General features: G+C 53.7%; 3 protein-coding genes across 4 annotated transcripts in view; 2 read left to right on the top strand and 1 right to left on the bottom strand.

Annotated features, from left to right (window-relative positions):
• The window catches only part of VCF1 (VCP nuclear cofactor family member 1), a 17,071-nt gene extending 13,222 nt beyond the window's left edge, over window positions 1-3,849 (top strand). Inside the window, exons 3-4 of one of the 2 annotated variants that reach the window (XR_006061329.1) lie at window positions 1,483-2,408; window positions 2,724-3,849. Coding sequence is in view for 1 of the 2 variants with exons in the window: in XM_004013142.5 (XP_004013191.2) it covers window positions 1,483-1,713 (231 nt within the window). In the remaining variant the exon portion in view is untranslated. Of the gene's footprint in view, window positions 1-1,482 lie in introns of both variants that reach the window. The other variant, XM_004013142.5, reaches the window with a different exon arrangement.
• On the bottom strand, window positions 2,690-14,795 carry COG1 (component of oligomeric golgi complex 1). Its single transcript, XM_027974014.3, has 14 exons — window positions 14,461-14,795; window positions 12,408-12,652; window positions 12,077-12,258; window positions 11,771-11,941; window positions 9,564-9,720; window positions 8,598-8,808; window positions 7,441-8,226; window positions 6,759-6,905; window positions 6,137-6,298; window positions 5,225-5,352; window positions 4,648-4,756; window positions 4,106-4,215; window positions 3,949-4,027; window positions 2,690-2,885 (listed from the first exon to the last, which is right to left on the bottom strand). Exons 1-14 carry the CDS (start codon window positions 14,773-14,775, stop codon window positions 2,742-2,744), a joined length of 2,946 nt encoding a protein of 981 aa, XP_027829815.1. The 5' UTR covers window positions 14,776-14,795; the 3' UTR covers window positions 2,690-2,741.
• Window positions 14,118-20,860, top strand: part of SLC39A11 (solute carrier family 39 member 11) — a 370,219-nt gene continuing 363,476 nt past the window's right edge. Inside the window, exon 1 of the mRNA XM_042256462.2 lies at window positions 14,118-14,250. The gene's annotated coding sequence lies outside the window, so the exon portion shown is untranslated. The remainder of the gene's footprint in view (window positions 14,251-20,860) is intronic.

The following is a 20,860-nucleotide window of genomic DNA, read 5'->3' on the forward strand; positions in this document are numbered from 1 at the left end:
GATCTTCTTCAGCATGTGTGCGTCTTCGCCGTCGGCTAGCCCGCTGCCTAGCTTCGTCGTTGCGGATTACAGCTCTTGTGTTGCGTTCTGTGTGTGTCGCTTTGCGGTTTAATCAGTCGCTTCTAGTTTTAGACAGTTAGGTTGTCTCCATTTTTAACTATTATAAACAAGGCCGCTCTAAAAATTTTAAGACATGTCTTTAAAACTGAGCTACAAGTACTTAGACTAGAAGTTGAAGGTCTCTGTCCCCTTCGTTCCCCTTTTTCACAGCATTTGTACAGCCGTCTTTTCTGTTTATCTGCGAGAACTGCATTTTCTCAGAGTAGTGTCAGCTTTGCTGTTAGAGTGTGAAGTAATCTAAGATGTAAACTTGACTTGCTAGATACGGATTCTAGTCCTTGCTTTAATTTTCAGACAGTGGTTGTAATGAGAAGTGGCAAAGAAAAGCAAAGAGGAGGCAAAATGCTCTTGGTGGTGGGTTTCTTCCCTAGTGGAGTGGCCTGCTTGTCACCTGGCATGCTAAGCTGGGTATGCCGGCGGCAGTTCTAGCTGATTCTACTCTAGGTCAGGGGAGACTTTTCATGGAACACAGTTTTTCTGTTTGAATTGGCTTTGACTTCTTAGGTCTTCAGGTAAATGTACAGTAATTGCTGCTGCTGCTATAAGTAACTGCAAATGATTTGGTGGACCGTGATATTTCTTGATTTAAGAAGGGACGTTCGTGACCATGGCTTTCTTTGCCATTTCAGTTTATATACATATTGTTAGGTATAATTTTTTATCAGAAAATAAATAGAACTAGCTTTTTAAAAATCATGTTTAAAGTATCTGGAACAGCATATATGTGTTTATTTTTATAATGAAAACACTGCAAACAGTTGTAGGAAATGGTAGAAAAAAATCACCAACTAGAATTCCTCCATCTAACAGAACTATTGTGATGTGTTTCTTTCCAGTCTTTTTTCTAATCTGTGGGTTTCACATGATGGAAGGCAGGCATTTCAAAACCAATGTTTTTGTCTTAAGGAAATATAAATTTAGATGTGTCCCTCCCCAAGAAAATGCTACACAAGAGCGTTAACCTCCGGAGTTCTTGCTCCTCGTGCACTGATCCCTTCTGGCACAGTGTCGTGTGGAGTTGTGAGTGGAGGAGGGCGCTGCTGGCCCAGTTGCTGGAGCCGTCGCTTAATTGTGGGTGTGCGGTTGTGTCTGGTCCTGATTCTTTGTGACCCTGTGGACTGGAGCCCGCCAGGCCCTTCTGGCCATGGGATTTCCCAGGCAAGAATACTGGAATGGGTTGCCATTTCCTCCTCCAGGAGATCTTCCTGACCCAGGGATCAAACCCAGGTCTCCTGCATCAGCATGTGGGTTCTTGATCGTCTGAGTCACCAGGAAAGCCCAGGGTATCTGAAGTTAAACCCCAGTAGAGCTCCTGAGACCCCAGCAGCCTGACTGTGATGTGTGTCTCTTTCCTTGTTCCAGTCTTCAAGCAGTGACAGCGGCGGCAGCAGCAGCAGCAGCATCAACAGCCCCGACAGGGCCAGCGGGCCGGAGAGCAGCTTGCACCACCTCGCCGCCGGGTCCGGCCCCCACACCCCACAGCCCGCGCCCGAGCCGTCTGCGCTGTGCCAAGGCCCCTACTTCCACATCAACCAGACCCTGAAGGAGGCCCACTTCCACAGCCTGCAGCACCGGGGACGGCCTCCCTCGTGACGCGCCGGCAGACTCTTGCCTTCTGTGAAGGGACAGTGCTGTGCAGATTTGATATTTCAAGTTAACGATGTTTTAAAAAAAATTGCACAAAAAATGCCTGTTGGCTTTTCAGTCTATATTTGAGATAATAGGTTAACAGGCTGTTGTTTACTTGTGGTTTGCTGCACTATTGCGATTTCCAAGGGGCTTTGAAGCAGTTTTTATAGGATTCTTCTAAGGGTGGGTCTCAAGGGAGCCACAGGGGGACACACCATCTGTGTGTTGAACCCGTAGTCTGTCCAGTTTAGACTGCTTTCCAGGTCTGTCAGTTAGAAATTCTACTTTATGTAAAAAGGCCTTTTAAAACTGCAGGATCTTCAATTTTTTAAATAAACTAGTAAAGAGGATCTACTTTCCATGGAAAAAAATAGAGAGCTGGACCAGTCTTGCACTGAAGCGGCTGCCATGCTACCTCTTTGCACGTGGACGTCCTGTTGGAAGTGCGGTCCTCTGGGGCAGGACGGCCAGGCCCCGGATAGGCTGTGAGCGAGTCAGCTCCCTTCCCACAGCTGTCTTTTCTCTGCTATATATTTTTATTTCCAGAGAGAAGGGGCTTTCTGATTCATGGACCCCAGATACCTTGTCAACTGTTGTTCCTCCAGAGCTTGCGTCTCAGACTTAGGAAACACTGCTCAGCTTGGACAGTTACGGAACATGTAAGTGACTTCCGGTCTCAGGCACCACCTTGTCCCCCAACAGCTGGTGTGAGCTCCCTGGTTAATTCCGCCTTGCGGTGTGAGAAGGCACCAGTGAAGGCTGATGCAGTCTAAGCTATAGGAACGGAGGTCTGGAGTCACGAGTGCTGTGAACTCTGGGGCACGGACTTCACTGGCTCTACGCCTAAAGTCATCCCCGCCCCAGTAGGAACGAGGGGGCCACATCCCACCGCGGCCACCACAGAGACTGGTGTGGCTCAGAAACAAAGGGGCGGAGTCACTTCTAGGAGAAATAACGCAGGAGCATTTATTTAGACAGACGGAGCGTCCTCGTCACTTGGTCATGCTGGAGAGCCACCCAAGTTTGAACAGCGAGGGTGCGGCCGAGTCTTCCTCGTCAGCGACCAGCTGCCTGAACAGGGAACCGGCCTGCCTGGGGTCGTCTGCTCGGGAGAGCGCCGGGGGCGCCACCTGCCGCTGTATGGAGAGGAAAGTGCCTTAATGTCACCTGGACCTCCAGCCGCCCGCCCCCGACTCCGCTCAGGGGTCCATGCGGCGTGCACACGGCGGGTCTGAGTAGCACGGCCAGCTCCTGGAGGGCACTGCTTAGTCCAGATGGGAAAGGACACGCGGCAGACTGAGGGGCTGTGGCAGGACAGTCGACACCGGGAGCGAGGACTGGAGGAAGGGGAGTGTGTGCCTCCTCCCCGTGGCGTGTTCCTCTCGGGGACAGAGCTGAACAGTCAGCTACTGGAAGGAACGTGGACAGCTGTGGGGAAAGCTAAGAGCACAGGTCTGGGCTAAGGAGCGGGAGGCTTGTGCACAGACCTTTTTTTCCCCCCTTTACTCCCATCTCCAAGTTTTAAAACCCGGTGTTGATTGAGGATTTTGGACCTGACTGGGTTTGATGGCAGGGAATATGGAAAGGAGACATTGCGAGTACTTTTATCTAACCAGAGAGCAAACGAGGACTACATGCTGGAAGGAGGGGAGCTGTGTGAGCTCTCAGACACACTTGTACACAACACACTTCAGAGACCCCTGGAGGACTCCCGCAGCTATCCTAGCAGATGGCAGCCTGCTGAGACAAAACGTCCATCAACAAGAACAGGTGAAACTTGAGGAAGCAGACTCCCTACCCGCCTAAGAAAAATGAGAGACGAAACCATCGCTGAAACAGAGCCTTTTTTTTTTTCCCCCCAAATAAGTACAGTTGTAGTGCTGGGTTAGCAGTTAATTCTTCTACCCTCTTAATCTTAATCACAAGCTGTAATCCCGGTCCGTCCTGCACATTTTCTACAGCCGTGGCAGCCTGAGTCACTTCTACTGTGAGGCTACTTGATAGTGTCAGTGGGCATCTTTTAAAACCTCTTAGCTCAAGCTAGTAACATCGTGTACTTCCTTATTGCGCCGCCATTAAAAGCAGCATTAGTGCACCTTGCCACTCGTCCCGATCGGTTATTTGAGGCGGGGCTGAGCGGGTGGCTTGGTGGGAGGCGGGGCGGGCTCCCTGGGGAGGAACTCTCCGTCGGACACTCACCTGGGCTTTGGTTTCCATGCTTCCGCCAGCTGACTTGGCCTTTCGTGTGCTTGTCATGCTCAGTGGAAGAAGCCCAAACCTGTCGGACAAGACGAAGGCGGCTCAGCGGAGGGGCCGGGGGGCTGGGGGCCAAGCAGGGGCCGCTCGGCGTCCTCACCTGATCTGGCTTGACGCCAGCGGCAGGATGTTGTGGGCTTCCTGGGAGTTGAACGTACTGCTCCTGGGGGTGAACTGGTTCTCCAGACCTGTCACCAGTCCAAAGAGAACCTGCGGGACGAGAGACGGGACAGGGTGACAGGCTGCGTGCTGCGTTGTCCAACTGAGAGAAAACTGCTCCTGTTAGCAATCGGTCACTGCTTTATTTCTAACCATCCTTGGGTGGGGGCATGTTCTCTTGAGTGTGTTAATACTGCAAATCATTGCCGGCAGGTCAGAGTCTCAGAGTCGAGTAGCTCTGATTCATTCCTCTTTCTAAAGCCCTGATAAAACTTTAATAGTCCTTACCCACAACTAAAGGGGTCATCCCATTGCCTGGGCTGTGAGGTTTGAGGTTCAATCTAAACCTCTCCCCACCCGTGACTGACTAATTCAGCTGGGTCTTGGCTGTCCCCACCCCTCAGTTACGCGGTGGGCAGGTCTGGGCTGTGACCTGAGCCCCTGGCCCTTCACACAGAGCAAGTGTGTTCTCCCACGACTTACGGAGGTCCGCTGCACCAGGCGGCTGAGGTTGCTGTGAAGGTGGGGTGTGAAAACGTCCAGGTCAAATGGGTCGATGAGCGTTTCCAGGTAGTCAGCCACTTTCTCAACTCTAACGAAAGGGTTAAGATGGTCATTCTCCAGCTTTTGTAGGACAGAAACCAAGCTCAGGCTGTTGTAATGCTGGAGAAGTCCTGGAACGGGTGGGTCTGTTCTCCGTAACTGCTGCCTTAGCTCCACTTGTCACTGATCACTGTGCTTAAAGAATCCTTAGGAGTTTGAACCTGGTGGGATGTCTTCTAAGTCAAGTACATAACTTCCCCATATTGTTTTCAGGAAGGGCACTGGAGGCTCAAGTTACACTTAACAGTTGGTAGGTGGACTCAGAGGAACGAGACCGAACTACCGACCCTGGAGTCGATCCAGTGGGTGGCCATTCTTTATCTTGCTGGTAACGTGAGCCTGAGTTGTGTTGAGAATAAGCATAGGGAATGGGCAGGAAGAGGCGGACTCCCGCGGCTTCCCAGAAGGGGGCCGTGCAAGGCAGGAAGAGACGCGCTGGGAGGGTGGGCACGGCTACCTGGGGTCCTGTCTGCAGCGGCCGCTTTTCATCTCTTCACCCCTGGCTGTCAGGACGACACTGAGGTAACGCAGATCATAGAGCAGCTGCAGTGCCCGATTCTGGGTCATTGGAAAGGCACCTTCTTTCTGCAAATGCATTTCCCATCCCCACCCATTAAGGTGAGAATAAACAGCTTCGTGTTTTGTCTGTGTTTCAGCTGGTTATTTCAGAAGCTTTTTATACTCAGAAGGCCAGTTTTATCTCATGACAACAACAAAAGCAACTTACAGTAGATACTTGGTCTTGAACAAAACTAAAAAGCTAATGGCAGGGAGGAGAGCCGGTCCTTAGAAAAAGGTCTCAGGTGCTGCAGACGGTCACTTTAAAGGAAAAAAGCTCCCGGCATGAAAGGGGAGGCCTTTTTGAGGACGCTCAGGAGAGAAGACTCATCTGAACTCTTTCCCAAGTCAGGAGCTGGTCCATCTTAGAAACAGGACTGATGAATGGGAGTAAGCTGGAGGTAGGGGGCTTCCAGCAAGTGACGGGCGGGGGGCTGGGCGATGCACGCCCCTGACACAGGTGGGCTCTGCTGCTCCTCTCCCGCCCCCCGCCCCCGCGCCCCATCTACGTGCCCGCAGCGCGTCCTGAGCAGACGGGTTAATGATCTGCCCAGAGCCTGCCTGACCACCTGACATGGCTGGGCGTGCACAGCACATCTCTACTTTGAAGTTTTCGTCCCTGCCGCCTTATGGAAGCTGCTTGGCCCTGGGAGTGGGGGTGAGTCAACTCCCAGAGGCGGAAGCCACTGCGTTAGGCTGTCCAGGGTGAGTGGGCCTTAACACCTGGACTCCTGGATGAAAGCTGCCCAAACCCAAGAGCAACCTGGGGCTTTTACTTCTGTTCTTAACAGGAAGAAATTGGCAGGCCTACCTTCAGCTGCTTGGCTTCTGAGAGCCTCTCGTAGGCGGCAACTACTTGACCCAGGCAGCTTTTCAGCATCTCCTGCAGGGTTACCTTTGGCAAGGCATGGCCTCCAACTCGATTGATTTCCTGGCACAAGCTAAACAGGAAGGACTGGACATACCAGGACGGCTAGAGGGACAAAGGAATGCTGAGTTGCCAACTTGCACTGATTAAATGAGACGTGCGGAGAGTGGGCTCCAGGAGCCTAACGAGGCTTCTGCTTTGGGACTCTGACCCGGCCAGTCCGCCCCCTCAGAGCAGACCAGTGGACAGGCCCGAGTGGCGTCTGCCCTCATTCCCCCGGTGCCCTGGGCTTGACCCGACACGCTGCTCGCCGCTGCAGAGTCCACTGCAGGGCAAGCTGTTTTCTAGCAGAGAGTCTGTGCTACAACAGGAGAGGAGCTGAATGGGCTTCTCAAACCGTCCACGGGCTTGGCCGTCCGCCCACTTTGCCCCACAGGAGAAAGGCGCGCATACTATCCGCTCTTCCTCAGGAGCCGCATTTGGATGATCCTTCCTAAAGCCGCTCCTTCCCACAAAGCAGGCTTCCCCCCTTTCGGTTCACAGGCCCCTCGTGGCCCCTGCTCACCTGTACAGGGAGTCGGATCTTGGACGTGATGCTGCTGCCAGACTCCGCTTCCTCCTGGATTTCCAGTTCCTCCCAGCTGGTGGCTGTGGCCAGGACAGAGCCAGCATCGTCTACGAGTAATGACTGGGCGAATCCATGGGCCAGAACCTGGTGATGAAACCCAGATATCCACACAGACCACTCAGAGCCTCTGTAGAGTTTGCGTCAAACTACTTGAGTGATCGTGCGGCCAGCTTCCGCCGCACAGGTTGCCTGTGGATGGCGAGTGGCCGAGATCACTTCCTTCTGACCAACTGCTGATACCAGCGGTGGGGTCTGCCTGCCAACTACGCTACACAGGAGACCCCTCTGAAGACCCCAGTGGAGGCGACAGGGATTATATTTACGTTGAAGATCAGAGAACAGAGCCCCTTGTCCAGGAAGAAAGTCTTTCATTCTCATGAGATCAAAGGAAAGAAAAAAAGAATCCAGTGTTTCAGTCTCTAAAATCTAGGCTAAAATAAATAGGCAGTTTTTACACTTGAGCTCTCTGGCAGAGATAAAGCAACTGTGAAACAAGAATGGTTATTCCCTTACTATTAAAAGGCCTTGCTGAGCTTGGCCAGCCTGGACTATGAGAGAGGGACAAGGTGGGGAAGGAAGCCTGGCAGGCACGGAAGGAGCGTGCTAACGTGTCACTCACCCTCACGACCGCCGAGCCCCACACCCGGTAGCCTGTCACGCTCCGCTGCAGGAGGAGCTCTTTCACGTCCTGCCACCTGGCCTGTGTAGGGAGGACCTCCTGCGCCTTCCCCTTCCCCTGTTTCTTCAGAGCCCGGGAGTCCCGGGCGGGCTGCTCGGGGCTCCCCGATCTTCCCAGGATGCACTGCTTCAGGTGGGGACACAGCTCCCCCAAGGACTGGCATAGTCGGGCCATGAAGAGGGCGGAGTGCAGCTTTGCCCCATCGAGAACATCTTGCTGCCCTTGAATAGCCTGTTCGATGCTCTGCAGCTCTGCCTGGATGCAGTCCGCGATGTCCTGGATGCAGGCCGTGGAGTGCGTCCGCAGCGTCTCCTGCACGGTCTCCGCGTCTGCAAATCTGTCGAAGGCGCAGCTCTCAGCTGCCGCGGGGGAGGTGTCCTGGCGGGGCGACGGGTCACCAGAGGGGAGGTAGGCCAGGAGGTCCTCCAGTTTCACCTTCAGTTTAGAATCCAGGGCGGAGCAGAAGCTCTGCACACAAGGGCTAACAGCCTGTGCCTTCATGGAGAGCCCGCTGCCCTGAAACGGAGCCCGGCTGGCCACGCTGACCCAGGCGGCATCAGGGGGCAGGTCGCCGGGGCTCTCGGACCACAGGAAGACAGCCATGTTGTGCTCGGAGTGGAGGTGCCTGCCTGAAGCCGCGCTGCTGCCTTCAAGTTCCCGCAAGGCTGAAATGAGGAGCTCCTTGGAACCACTGGAAATGGAGTCAAAGCCTTCTTTGGTGAGAGTCTGAAAGAGAACAGGAGAAGAGTTCGAATCCCACTTGCTTCCAGGAAATCTCAACCTAGAGCACCGAGTGGCAGACGACCCCAGCGTTGTGTTCTCCCCGACGCTCAGAGACGGCCCGGCGGCGGCAGAGGGGTGCGTTGTCACTGATGGGGGTGGACGCGTCCCCAGCCACCCGACGGGGCCTGGCCTCTTATGCAGCAGCAGACTCTGTTCATTTTTACAGCTCATTATTCAGAAGAGTCACCCGGGGCATAAGTTGGCAGGGAAAGAATGTACTTATAGGAAGTGGTGGGAATCTACCCAGATAGTCAAAAGGTGGCACCGGGCAGGACTGGCCAGCGGGCAGCTGGCCCGTGGACTTCCCACCTCACCTGCAGCCGGTCAAGGAACAGCTGTTGCATCAGGTCCTCCCAGAACAAGAGCGGCTTGTCCAGGAGCCGCCGGCAGACCACATCCCAGCTGTGGTGGATCGACTCGTTGGCGAGTAACCCCCAGACGGCATCCCGGATCCCCGCCAGCCCCTTCGTGCTTGTCACGTACATCAGCAGGCTGCTGATCCCGTTTCTGATGTCTTCATTACACCTGCAACAGAAGCATTTCTCTGGGGCTACATAGTCTCCTCGCCTTTGTTAAGAAAAAGAGCTGGACTCTACTTGAAAACCTCTCAACTGAGTCCTACTATATAAATATAAATGTCTGTATGTCTCAGCATGTTTATAAAAATATATATATGTATATAAATAGCATTTCTGGCTGGATGGGAGGTGGCGCCTCCAGCCCCTTCACCAGGCCGACCCTTACTCCCTGAACCGGCCTGTCTCCAAGGAAGTCTAGAGCCCCAGAGCATGACTTCAAAGAATTTGACATTAACATATACACAGTACTGTACAGGAAACAGGTAAACAAGAGGAACCTAGTATTGCACAGGCAACTGTACGCAGCACATGTAGCCTATAATGGAAAAGAATCTGAACGTTATTTTCAGAATTCGGAAATCAGAATTGGCATAACTGAATTATGTTACTGTACCCTTGAAACTAACACCACACTGTAGATTAGACGTCAGTTAAAAAAGCACAACTGCTCTAAATAAAAGCATAGGAGTGGCAGGACTCAGGGGGTTTAAAATCCTCCACACAGTATGTTGAAACACACATTCCTTCTTGGTTCTCCCAGAGGTGGCTAGCGGCCGTGAGGGCGGTGGGAGGTGGCTGAATGGGGGGCCGGCCCGACCCCAAGGCCCCAAGGCCCGCCTGGAAGGCCCGGCCCCTCCCGCTTCCCCATGGCCATGCGAGGCGGCGGTGCTGGCGGTTCCCGCTGCCCCGGGAGCTGCTCACACGTGGATCCACTTCTGCAGCGTGTCCCTCAGGTACTCCTGGCTGATGGGATGCGCCAGCGTCCGGAGAGCCGGCTGGAACTCGACAACGGGCGCGGGCAGGTGCTTGAACCAGCTGCACAGCTTCATCTCGTCCTGCAGAACACCAACACCCTTTCCTGGGGAGACGAGGACCAAGGCGGGGGCGTCACCGGGAAGTCAACACAGGACCTGGGAGGGGTTTCCAAAAGTCACCCAGTCTTTCTCTAGGGGCAGCCAGACTGGACCCCGGAAAACAGGGGGAGAAAGAAAAGTAGAGTATCTCCAGGGGCCCCCTCATCTGGGAGGGAGTGTGGCACAGAAGGGGAAGGAGAGAGAGGAGGAAAAAAGGGCTGTGTCATCCTCGCATTTTAAAAGCAGTCGCTGAGCTCAAAGACAGAGCAGGATAGATGAGACCAACTGACACACGTCTGCCTGCCACCACATTCTGCCCCCTTCCCTTCTTCCTTTTTCTTGTCTCTGATTCTGGTCCTCCGCCACCAGCTCCTCCTACTGATGACGTCATCCACCTCCAAGGCCTCAAACAACAGCCATGCGGATGCACGGCGGGTGTGTCTCTCGCCGGACCGCTCACTGCTCTGCTCTGGACCCACAGTTGCCCGTCCTCTCTAGTCCCATTCCAAGGTCTCAGCTGTTTCCAAGGCAAGGTTTTCAAAAGTAAAGTCATCATCGGCCCTTTTAAGCCAACTCCTTTTTGAACCCTCCTACTCTGTCGGGAACATGGCCACCGCGGAGAACAGTGTGGAGGTTCCTTAAAAAACTAAAAATAAAGCTACCATGAGATTCAGCAGTCGCACTCCTGGGTGCACATCTGGACAAAACCATAATCTGAAATGATATATGGACCCCAACATTCACTGCATCGCTGTTTGCAGCAGTCAAGACACGGAAGCACCCTAAACATCCGCTGACACAGGGTGTGCTCTGTATATACAATGGAACACTACTTGGGCATAAAGATGAAGTCATGCCATTTTCAGCAACACGGATGGACCTAGGGATGATCACACAAATTGAAGCAAGTCAGAAAGAGAAAGACAAACATCGGATGATATCACTCAGAGTGGAACTTTAAAAAAATGATCAAATGAACTTATAGAAAACAAACTTACGGTTACCAAGGGGGAAAAGAGGGGGGAAAGTTAGGAGTTTGGGATTAGCAGATATAAACTACTATATATAAAATAGATAAACAAGGCCCTACTAACAGCACAGGGAACTGTATTCATTGTCTTACAATAAACTGTAACAGAGCTTGAACAGCAATGTTCGAGTCACTGTGCTATACACCAGAAACGAGCACAACGCTGCGTCAACTGTACTCCAACCAGAACAGTCTCCTTTTCCAGTAAACGCGGACACCTCCCTTCCACACTCTCCACAGCCCATCCCTCAACAACCATCTCCTAAACACACGTCCGCGTTGTCCAGTCAGCTCCGTCTCTACTGCCCCCACCACCTGTCACCTGGTTCGTGGTGACAGGCTCTCAAGTGAGCTCTTAGCATCTGCTCCACCGCTCGGGGAACCACTGCCACGTAAAGGCCACGTGCATCTAATTCCAACTAGGACAAATGCCACCAAATAAAAGCATCTGTTCACTGGTCACGAGAGAAACCGGCCACGCACCTCCTCATGCTCCTCCCCTCCCACCACTGTGCCTGCTTCCTTTCACGTCCTCACGTTCAAACATCCTCCTGGCCTCAGGACCTTTGCACCTGCTCTTCCTTTTTGCCTGGAACTCTCTTCTTTGCCTCTTACTCAACCTTCAGGTTTCAGTTTAAATATCCTGTCCTGGCTTCCCTGGCGGTCCAGTGGTTAAGAATCTGCCTTGCGATGCAGGAGACACGGGTTCAATCCCTGGTTGGGGAACTAAGATCCTACATGCTGCAGGGCAATTAAATATCCTGACTTTGGTCCCTCCATTCACTGCTACCAAGTCAAGCTGCACTCAGCCTGGAGAGCAATGACCAGGACTGATATTAAGCAGATACTGTGGATTCGTGAGTTCAACATCTGCCTCCACCCCTAGATTGTGACCTCCACGAAAGTGGGTCCATATCTGTCCAATCCACTTCGGTATGCCCAGGGCCCAGCACAGTAGCTGGCAGATGGCAGGTGCCCGATAAACGAATGAACCAGGCAATAGAAGAGGCTGGCTAAGAGCTCACCGCTAGGGTGCTGGCTGGTGATGCTGTCCAGCGTGGAGAAGAGCAGGCCACACGGCAGCGAGGGGTCTGGCAGCAGCCCCTCTGGTAAAGTGTAGAAGAGAGCGTGCGCTTGGCTCAGAGTGGTGGCCAGCAGCTCCACCAGCGAGCAAATCTGCGCCTTGATACCAGCACCTGTGAGAAGAAACCACCTTCTTTTAGCAGTGTCCTTCGGTAAAGTTAGAAACAGAGAACCCTCTGGACTCCCTCAGCTCATCCTGCTCCATCCCCACATCAGAGGCCCACATCTAGGAGAGAAGCCACGCCCACCGTGGTGAGGCTGGTTGAGAAGTTTCTGGATTGCTGCCTTTCTGGCCAACAGGAAGTCGGTCAGGGCTTGGCGTGGAGAACTCTCTTCCAAGAGCATGACAGAGCACAGGGCCTCGGCCACAGCCTGGTCGGACACGGCTTGCCGTTTGAGCAGCATCTTGCTCTCGTGCAGGATGGCTGACCTAAAGAGATGATGGCAAAGGTCACAGGGAGCTTCTGACATCTTCGGAGAAGAGCCCTAGTACATGTGGAGAGAGAAGACATGCTCCATAAAATCAGAGCAGTGCAGCACGGCCATCACCAGAGACGGTCCTGCTGGCGGACCACTTACCGGAAGTGGCTGGCGGCCGCCACCTGCCGGATGAGTATGGGGAACCGGGAGAGGACTGGGCTGTGTCGGGAACTGGAAGACTCCAGCTGCAGCAGCTTGTGGAGGCAGCAGCAGAGCAGGTAGAGCTGGGCGGCGTGGAGAAACCGCGAGGCCTCCATGGAGCTCCAGATCTTCTCCGGGATTTCCAGGAGAAGCTTGATCTGGGCAGCCATGCTGTAGAACTTCTCCTGGGATGGCTGCTGGGGCTGCAGGCAAAGGCACAGAGCTGAGTCAGGACAAACAAGAGCCAGGTCAGCGTGGGGCCAGCTAGGGGAGATGTATGGGGGGTCCAGGGGTACGGAACTTTCATGAACTTGGATTCGGTGCCGCTCAGCAAGGCATCGAGGTTGGAAGAGCAGAATTACTGGAGTTAAGTTTTTCCTACCAGGTCTACCTTTGCCCTGTCCCACAGAGGGGCAAACCAAATCTGGTCACCCCACAGGCAGGTATCAGGGACCCCTGGGGTGTCTCGGCCCAGAGCCCACGTGTCGCCCCTCCAGGGAGCTTTTGACCTTGCTGCGTTTGATGGTCGTGCTTCCTACACTTTCTCCTGCTGCTGTGACTGCCTTGTGGGCTTCGCTGCTGGCTGTTCCTCTTCACCAACCTTCCCCTGAATTTGGGTCCAGCCTCATGCCTCTACTCATCTTAAGTCTGTCCTCTCTCTTCACCGCTCTCTTCCCTGAAGCGTCACCTCCATGCAGATCACAGCACAGCACGCAGACCTCACCACTGCCCATCGAGCCTCTTCTGCTGTGTCTGGACACTTCCCCTGGGACTTTGTTTCACTCTATAATCACTACATTTAACACGAGGCTCATCTTCCTACCAAAAATTACAGCCATCTGACCTCCCTCAACATGTCTGCACAGACCACCACATCCCAGGAAGTCCACGTCCTTCTGATGGTTCTGCTGACACGTCTGCGCCCAGGTTCCTGCCGTCACTTCCCGGGTTCCACTGCAGGTTATGGTCATCTCACCCTTACGTGGACCCGAAAACCTTGCTCTTGCACTCTGTGCTTTCTCTCTCCCCTCCAATCTATCCTTTTCCCTTCCTGTCAAATGACATTCTTCAAAGGTCATGTAGATCTTATGTTTGCCCAGTTCTAAGTCAGACACGAATGGGAGACTGAACTGAACTGAGTATCTCAGCCTGGTGGTCAAGGGTTGCCTGTCCTTCACTGCTTTCTTCCAGGGACCTTTGAATCCACCGATTCTCACCGGGGCGGGGGTGGGGGGGGTGAAGGGGGCGTGGGGGGTAGCGGGGTGAAGGGGGCGTGGAGGGTAGCGGGGTGAAGGGGGGGCGGTGAGGGAGGGAGCTACTTTGGAGTTTGTGTGCAGGCCTCTCATTGAAGTGGCTTCTCTTGTGGAGCCCCAGCTCTAGGGTGTGCGGACTCAAGAGCACAGGCTCAACAGTTATGCTGCAGGGGGCTTAGCTGCTCTAAGGCATGTGGGATCTTCCTGGATTAGGGATCGAACCTGCTGTGTCTCCTGCACTGGCAGGCAGATTCCTTATCACCTTAGTTCCTTAAAATGAACCTGTTCCTCTATTAAAAGATGAGAGCCCGGGGACTGGTGGCTACCCTCCAACGACCTGCTGCAAAGGGTCGCAGGCCTCTTTGCAGCCTGGAAGTTGTTCCTGGGAGTGGAGTGGGGGTGGGGGGCGGGAGGAAGGAACGAGCGGGGAGGGGAGGTGGTCGACACAGGGGAGAACTCTGTTCCCGAAACGATGTCGGGAAACCGGGAACAGGGCTGCACACCCAGCGTTTCCATGAGAAAGGAAGCCCGGCGACCCCAGGACTGAGGTGAGGGAGGCGAGGCCTGGAGCCCGGGAGGCTCCCGAGGAGCCGCGGGGAAACGGCCAGCAACGCGGGGAGGGCGGCAGGAGTGCCGCACGCCGGCCGCGGGGGCAGGGGGCGGCGGGGGCGCCTCCTGAGGCGGGTGGGCCCCGGCCGGGGCGCCCGCCTCCCCGCCGGGCCGGGCCCGCCGGGCCGGGGCGCGGGCGCGGGGCTGACCTGCGGGTCCCGCGGCGGCCGGGGCGCGGCCGAGCCGGCCCGGCGGAGGCGGGCGCAGTACTGGTCGGTGGCCCTCACGGCGTCCACCAGCCCCGCGGCGCAGCGGCGCATCTGGCCGATGGTGTCGGCCGCCTCGATCAGGTCGCGGTACCGCTCGCCCACCATCTGCCGCAGCTCCTCCTTCTTGTGCTCGATCTCGGCGCGCACCTGGCGCTCCAGCCCGCGGATCTCCTCCGCGCCGTGGGTCTCGAAGAGCGCCGCGGGGTCGCGGAGGTCCAGCCTCTTCAGAGCGGGTGAGGCGGCCGTGGCCGCCATGATGGACGCGTCGGCGCCCCAGCAGGGCACTTCCGCCCGGCCGCGCCGCCCCGCGGCCATCTTGGTTGAGGGCGGAGGCGCTTCCGCCCGGTGGGTGGGGGCGGGGCCGGGCTTGTTCGGGGCGGCCGAGGGGCGGAGCCAGTGATGGGCGGCACTGTTTTTAAACTGGTTTTTTTTCAGTGGTTGGGCGGCACTTTTTAAAAACGGAGCCTGTGTGGCTGTTGGGTCGCTGAGCCCGCAGGTGTGTTGGGGCGCAGCCTCACTCAGGTCTGAAGCCTCTCCTAGCGCTGGTGCAGCGCTTCCCCGTCGCGATTAAATGTCCTCAAGCGCCGGCGGTCTGATTATAACCCCTCCTCGGGATGCTCGGGTCCCCTCGCCAGGCCCCTCGCGGCGGCGCCGGATCGCGGTCTTTCCCCTAAGAGGGGTCGATGGCACTCTTGGCCCGTCCCCTTCCCCTGGGTCGGCCTTCTTCTCCTCCGGGCCCCCGGCCGGCGCCGTGTCCGGGTCGGGCTGGGAGCCGGGTGGGCGCACGGAGCTGACCGCTGGACCCCCATCCCTGGCTCTCAGCCTGCAGCTTTCTGGGGCGTCCTTGTTGTTCGTTGTTTCCTCTGGGCATCCACCGAATGCGATGTTAGGAAGAGGGACCTGGGAGTCCGTTTTCGTTCATTGGAAAGTAACTTCACAGATGCTCGGGACGCGGTCGGAGCGCAGGGGTGTGCGCGCGCTCGTTTGCTTCTGGTTTTCATTGCTCGGTTATTTCTTTTGGGTTTTTGGGTTTGGTTTCAAACCAGTGTTGTACCTTCAAAGATGTTTCCCCTGATAGAACCTTACATTGGCACCAGTGCGGCGAGGAGGGTAGTGGGCAGTGAGGAAAAGACTCGAATGCCTGAGTAAACGATGCCTGGGAGGAGGGGTGGGGTGGGGGTGGGGAGGACGCCTAACTGACTCATAATAAAATTTGGAGAGTATGACCTGTTTCTTCTAAGTGTTTCCAAGACCCTTCATTTGCCAAAAAAAAAAAAAAAAAATTACTGAAGATTTCATATGCACATTAATGCAGAGAGAATGATACTGGTATGTCCACCAGCTGGGTCTTACAGTTACTCAGTCATGGTCACCCTCATGAATGCCCCAGCCCCACATCCTCTCCCTCCCACCATCCCCGTGATTTTGAGACAAATCCCAGGCATCAAAAAATTTCAATCTGTCAGTTGAACCACTCCTTTATAGTACTCTCCCTGGAGGAGGAAATGGCGACTCACTCCAGGATTCTTGCCTGGAGAATCACATGGACAGGGGCGCCTGGCGGGATACAGTCCATGGGGTTGCAGAGTTGGGACATGACTTAGCAACTGCACAGAGATAGTATTCTAGTTTACCTCACCGTAGCCCTGCCACCTCAGAGAAGGCAATGGCAGCCCACTCCAGCGTTCTTGCCTGGAGAATCCCAGGGACGGGGGAGCCTGGTGGGCTGCCCTCTATGGGATCGCACAGAGTCGTACGCGATTGAAGCGACTCAGCAGCAGCAGCCCTGCAACCTAGGGTATTTGACAGGTGGGTAACCTGGGACCCAGAGAGGCTTTAAACCCAGAATGGATTTACTAGGTGTAACCGTCAAAAGTCCATCCACAACGTGATCCCATGTACACTTCAGCCCTGGAAAGGAGGTAGGGATAATTATTCTGTCTGACAAAAACCCCAGAGAAGCTCATTTATTCCCGCCGCATAATCAGAGACAGAACAAGCACTGAGACCTAGAATTTTGACTTCCTTTTCTACTTTCTCTTGCAACGTCCCACAAACTCAAAGCGCTTCCTGGTGGCAGGTCTGCTCTTTGTTGTCACCGCAACCCCATCTGGTAGGGACACTTGCTGCTGCTTGGCTTCCCATCGCCCGCAGGATCTCTCTTCTGTGTTTGAGAATCACCGCTGTCTGGCAACATCTCTCTGTTCCACTCGCAGCTGAGCTGGGATTGGCCAATCAGACACAACCCTCCTGGGACTTTAGATGGAGAGCTAGTGATGTCGAGGAGCAGGGAGACTTCATTTTGGCGGTGACAGAGGTGTCCCCTACAAACATCCACTCTCCAGGGGCAGCAGAGACACTGAATCCAGCTGTAACATCCAGCTGCCAGCGACAGCCGGGGTGACCTCCCCAGTGTCTTGTGTTTCGATTAGATTCTGAAGGTTCACTTTCCTTGGTTCCTGTCTCTTTGCTGCGCAGGGTTCCCCAGCTTCCCCAGGGGTTTTATGGGCAGTCCAATATCTTATTGATATATTTCAAAATCAAAACACTTTCAGTTGCTTGCCCTAGAGACTCCAACTGACCTATACCCTCTGAGTTTCTGGCTCCACGAATGAGAGTTTGGCTGGCATCTTTGGAACAGCAAGCGGGAGGAATGTCAGCAATCAGCTTGGGTGCGGGGGCCTCAGGGTTGGCATGGGGTGGGCGGCCCTGGCGCACACAGCTGTCATTTCAGGTAGAGAAAGGGCAGGCTGACATCGCAGCAGAGTGTGTTCCGAAGGCAGGGCTTTCTGCACGCCTTCTCTCTGCCTCCCCAGCCAAGTTCCCCCGGCTGCCCTGAAGATGCCACTGTTGCTCTTCTGTTTGCAGATCCGAGAGCCCAACAGAGGCTGTCACCAAGCCGGCTTCTTGCCTGGGCGCTGGGGGACTCCAGGGGCTGCGGGAACTGTGTGTTGGACTCTTCACTCTCCACGGCCCCTTTCCCAGCCCCTCTGCATGGATGTGGCAGTGAGGCTTTCTTCTTCCTCCGCCTCCTGCTTCGTGGTTCCAGTAAAACCAGGATGTGGGCACGGAGTTCAGCTCCAGCAACTGGGCAAGGCACTGGGCTGGGAGCCAGGGCTGAGATGTGAAATAGTCTTTCTTTTTTTTTTCTTCGAGGAAGCGCACAAGTAGAAGGTAGCTCCTCATTTTATTGCCATCTTAAAAAAAAGAAAACTTACTGTTTTATACTAGATAGAGCCGATTAATAATATTGTGATAGTTCCAGGTTCATAGCGGAGTGACTCAGCCACACATAGACGCGTATCCATTCTCCCCCAAACTCCCCTCCCATCCAGGCTGCCCCATAACACTGAGCAGAGTTCCCTGTGCTACACAGTAGGTCATCTATTTTCAATATAGCAGTGTGTACATGTCCATCCCAAATTCCCTAACTGTCTCTTCCCCCAGCCTCCTCCCCCAACCATAGGTTCATTCTCTAAGTCTATGAGTCTGTTTCTATATTCTAAATAAATTTATTTGTATCATTTCATTTTAGATTGCACATATAAAGGACATCCTATGATATTTCACCTTCTCTGTATGACTTCCTTCACTCAGTATTTTGCCATCTTTTCATTTTATTTAGAGATGACTGCATGTGTATATGTGTATCTTGTGGCAACTCTTTTTTTGTTGTTGTTAACTTAAAAATATATTTATTTATTTTTGGTTGCACTGGGTCTTTGGGTCTCTGTTGCTGTGTGTGCATGTGGGCTTTCCCTAGTTGGGTCGAGTGGAGGCTGCTCTTGGCGGTGTGCGGTTTCTCACTGCAGCGGCTTCTCTTGTTGTGGAGCGTGGGCTGAAAAGTTGTGGTGCCCATGCTTTTTTGCTCCATGCCATGTGGAATCTTCCCGGACCTGGGATCAAACCCGTGACCCCTGCATTGGCAGGCATAGTGCGGCAACTCCTGAGGACAAAATTTCCTCCTTTCTCCTTAAATCTTTTGGGGTAGGATTTTAAGCAGGCAGCGTTTTAAGTTCAAGAGATGACATTTAGATCACCCTGGGCTCCTGAAATCAAACCTAGCATTCTGCCGATTATAATAGCTGTCATTTCAAGCACCACTTCAGCACTTTGCATGCATTATATTTAATTCTCACAGCACTTCTATAGCGTAGCTTGTCTTCCACTCATCTGATTGTAAAACAGGGTTTCATCAGGAGCGAGGCACCTGTCCGAGATGACACAGGCAGTCGGTGGCTGAGTCAGTCTTCGGATCTCAGTTAGTCTGACTCTGCGGTCCTTGATCTTTGTCACATTACTAGCTTCAAAGAAAATTTCAGAACATCAAAAGCCAGAAGAAGCAGACAAAAACGAAGCAAAATTCAGACGGCACTCGCACCGCCTCCTGCCCTTTGCCCAGCAGTGAGGATCTGCAGGTTCAGGCGGATGCAGGCCCCGGGCTGCAGTGGCGTCCAGTGACGCGGGAGCCAGTGACCCCAGGGCGGCCGTGCCCAGGGGCCCAGTTGTCTGCGTGCTGGAGGGCTGTCTTTGAAAACTGGGAACACGTTCTGACATTTTCCCTTTCTCTGGGCCCGTCAGCACTCTTATCTCCCTCAGAACATTGAGGGGGCAGGTTTCTCCTCCCTTTTAAATAGAAATACCGCAAGCCAGCCAGCATCATGCCTAAAATAGAAGGGTTTTTAAAAACACATTTTTGCAGATCCCACGTGTTCTCCTTCATTTATGCACTGTGTGGCCTCACATCTGGACCTTGGCTCCCTGATGGAACGATTCAATAAATATTTGCAAAGTGAGTGAAGAGCGTCCTACCTACATGTCGCATAGTCACGAAGTGTCTGCCCAAAGGCCACGCTGGGAAAGGCAGAAGGGGCTTCTGTCATCGGTCACCTAATAGCTGAAATGCTAAAAGCAGTAAGATGGTTCTGACCTGTATCACAACCACTTCGATGCCTCATTTCAGTACCTTTCTTTTTCTTAAGACTTTTTTTTGATGTGGACCAAAGTCTTTACTGAATTTGTTATAATATTGTTTCTGTTTTTAAAAAAATATTTATTTCTTTAGGCCGCTCAGGTCTTAGTTGTGGCACGTGGGCTCACTAGTTGTGGTGTGTGGGCTTAGCTGCCCAGTGGTATATGGGATCTTAGTTGCCCGACCAGGGATCAAACCCGAGTCCCCTGCATTGCACGGGGCATTCCTAACCAGTGGACCACCAGGAAAGTCCCTGTCTCTGTTTTATGTTTTGTTTTATTGGCTGCCAGGCATGCCTGATCTTAGCTCCCTGACCAGGGATCGAACCCGCACCCCTTAGAATGGAAGGTGAAATCTTAATCACTGGACCACCAGGGAAGTCCCAATAGCTCTTCTTTTATGACAGGTGGCTGCCTTTTTGGCATGTCCGTGTTCAATCTCAAAGGGGAGCCTGATGAATCTTAGGTCTGTCTGTCCACGGATGATGCTGGAGGAAGGGCGCTTCTCTTATAGATTTAGGATGGAATGGAGGCTGAGCACAACAGAGAAGAGATGATAAATGGAAGAGACAGAGTAACCAAGGGACATTAAAATAAGACATTTAACTCTGGCCACCTCATGTGAAGAGTTGACTCATTGGAAAAGACTCTGATGCTGGGAGGGATTGGAGGCAGGAGGAGAAGGAGACGACCGAGGATGAGACGGCTGGATGGCATCACCGACTCGATGGATGTGAGTCTGAGTGAACTCTGGGAGTTGGTGACGGACAGGGAGGCCTGGTGTGCTGCGATTCATGGGGTTGCAAAGAGTCAGACACGACTGAGTGACTGAACTAACTGAACTGAAGCTAGGAGAAGGGCTTCCCAGGTGGCTCAGTGGTAAAGAATTTACCTGCCAGTGCAGGAGATGGGGGTTCCATCCCTGGGTTGAGAAGATCCCCTGGAGGAGGAAATGGCAACCCACTCCAGTATTCTTGCCTGGAGAATCCCATGGACAGAGAAACCTGGTGGGCTACGGTCCATGGGGCAGCAAAAGAGTTGGACATGACTTAACCACAAAGCTAGGAGAAATGGAAAAGGAGAAAGCAAGAAGGTAGAGGGAAAAAAGGAGAGGAATCTGACAGCAAATGAGCAGATAGCAAAGAAAAGAAAGGGAGATTTGTTCTGGTATAGGATCGATTGTATCGATCAAAGGAGTGCCTGGGGCGGGACAGGAGATCCAGTCACAAACCACTGCCTGGGGTGATTGAGACACTGGGTGTTCCCCCTTGGCTGACATGCTAGTAGGGTAAGAATGCCTCCGACAGTCGTCTTAACATCTCTGTGTCAATGTTTATCAGCCTGTGTCAACTAGAGGTGACATTTGTCG

Source organism: Ovis aries, chromosome 11 (assembly GCF_016772045.2).
Source record: "Ovis aries strain OAR_USU_Benz2616 breed Rambouillet chromosome 11, ARS-UI_Ramb_v3.0, whole genome shotgun sequence".
Classification (NCBI taxonomy): Eukaryota; Metazoa; Chordata; class Mammalia; order Artiodactyla; family Bovidae; genus Ovis; species Ovis aries.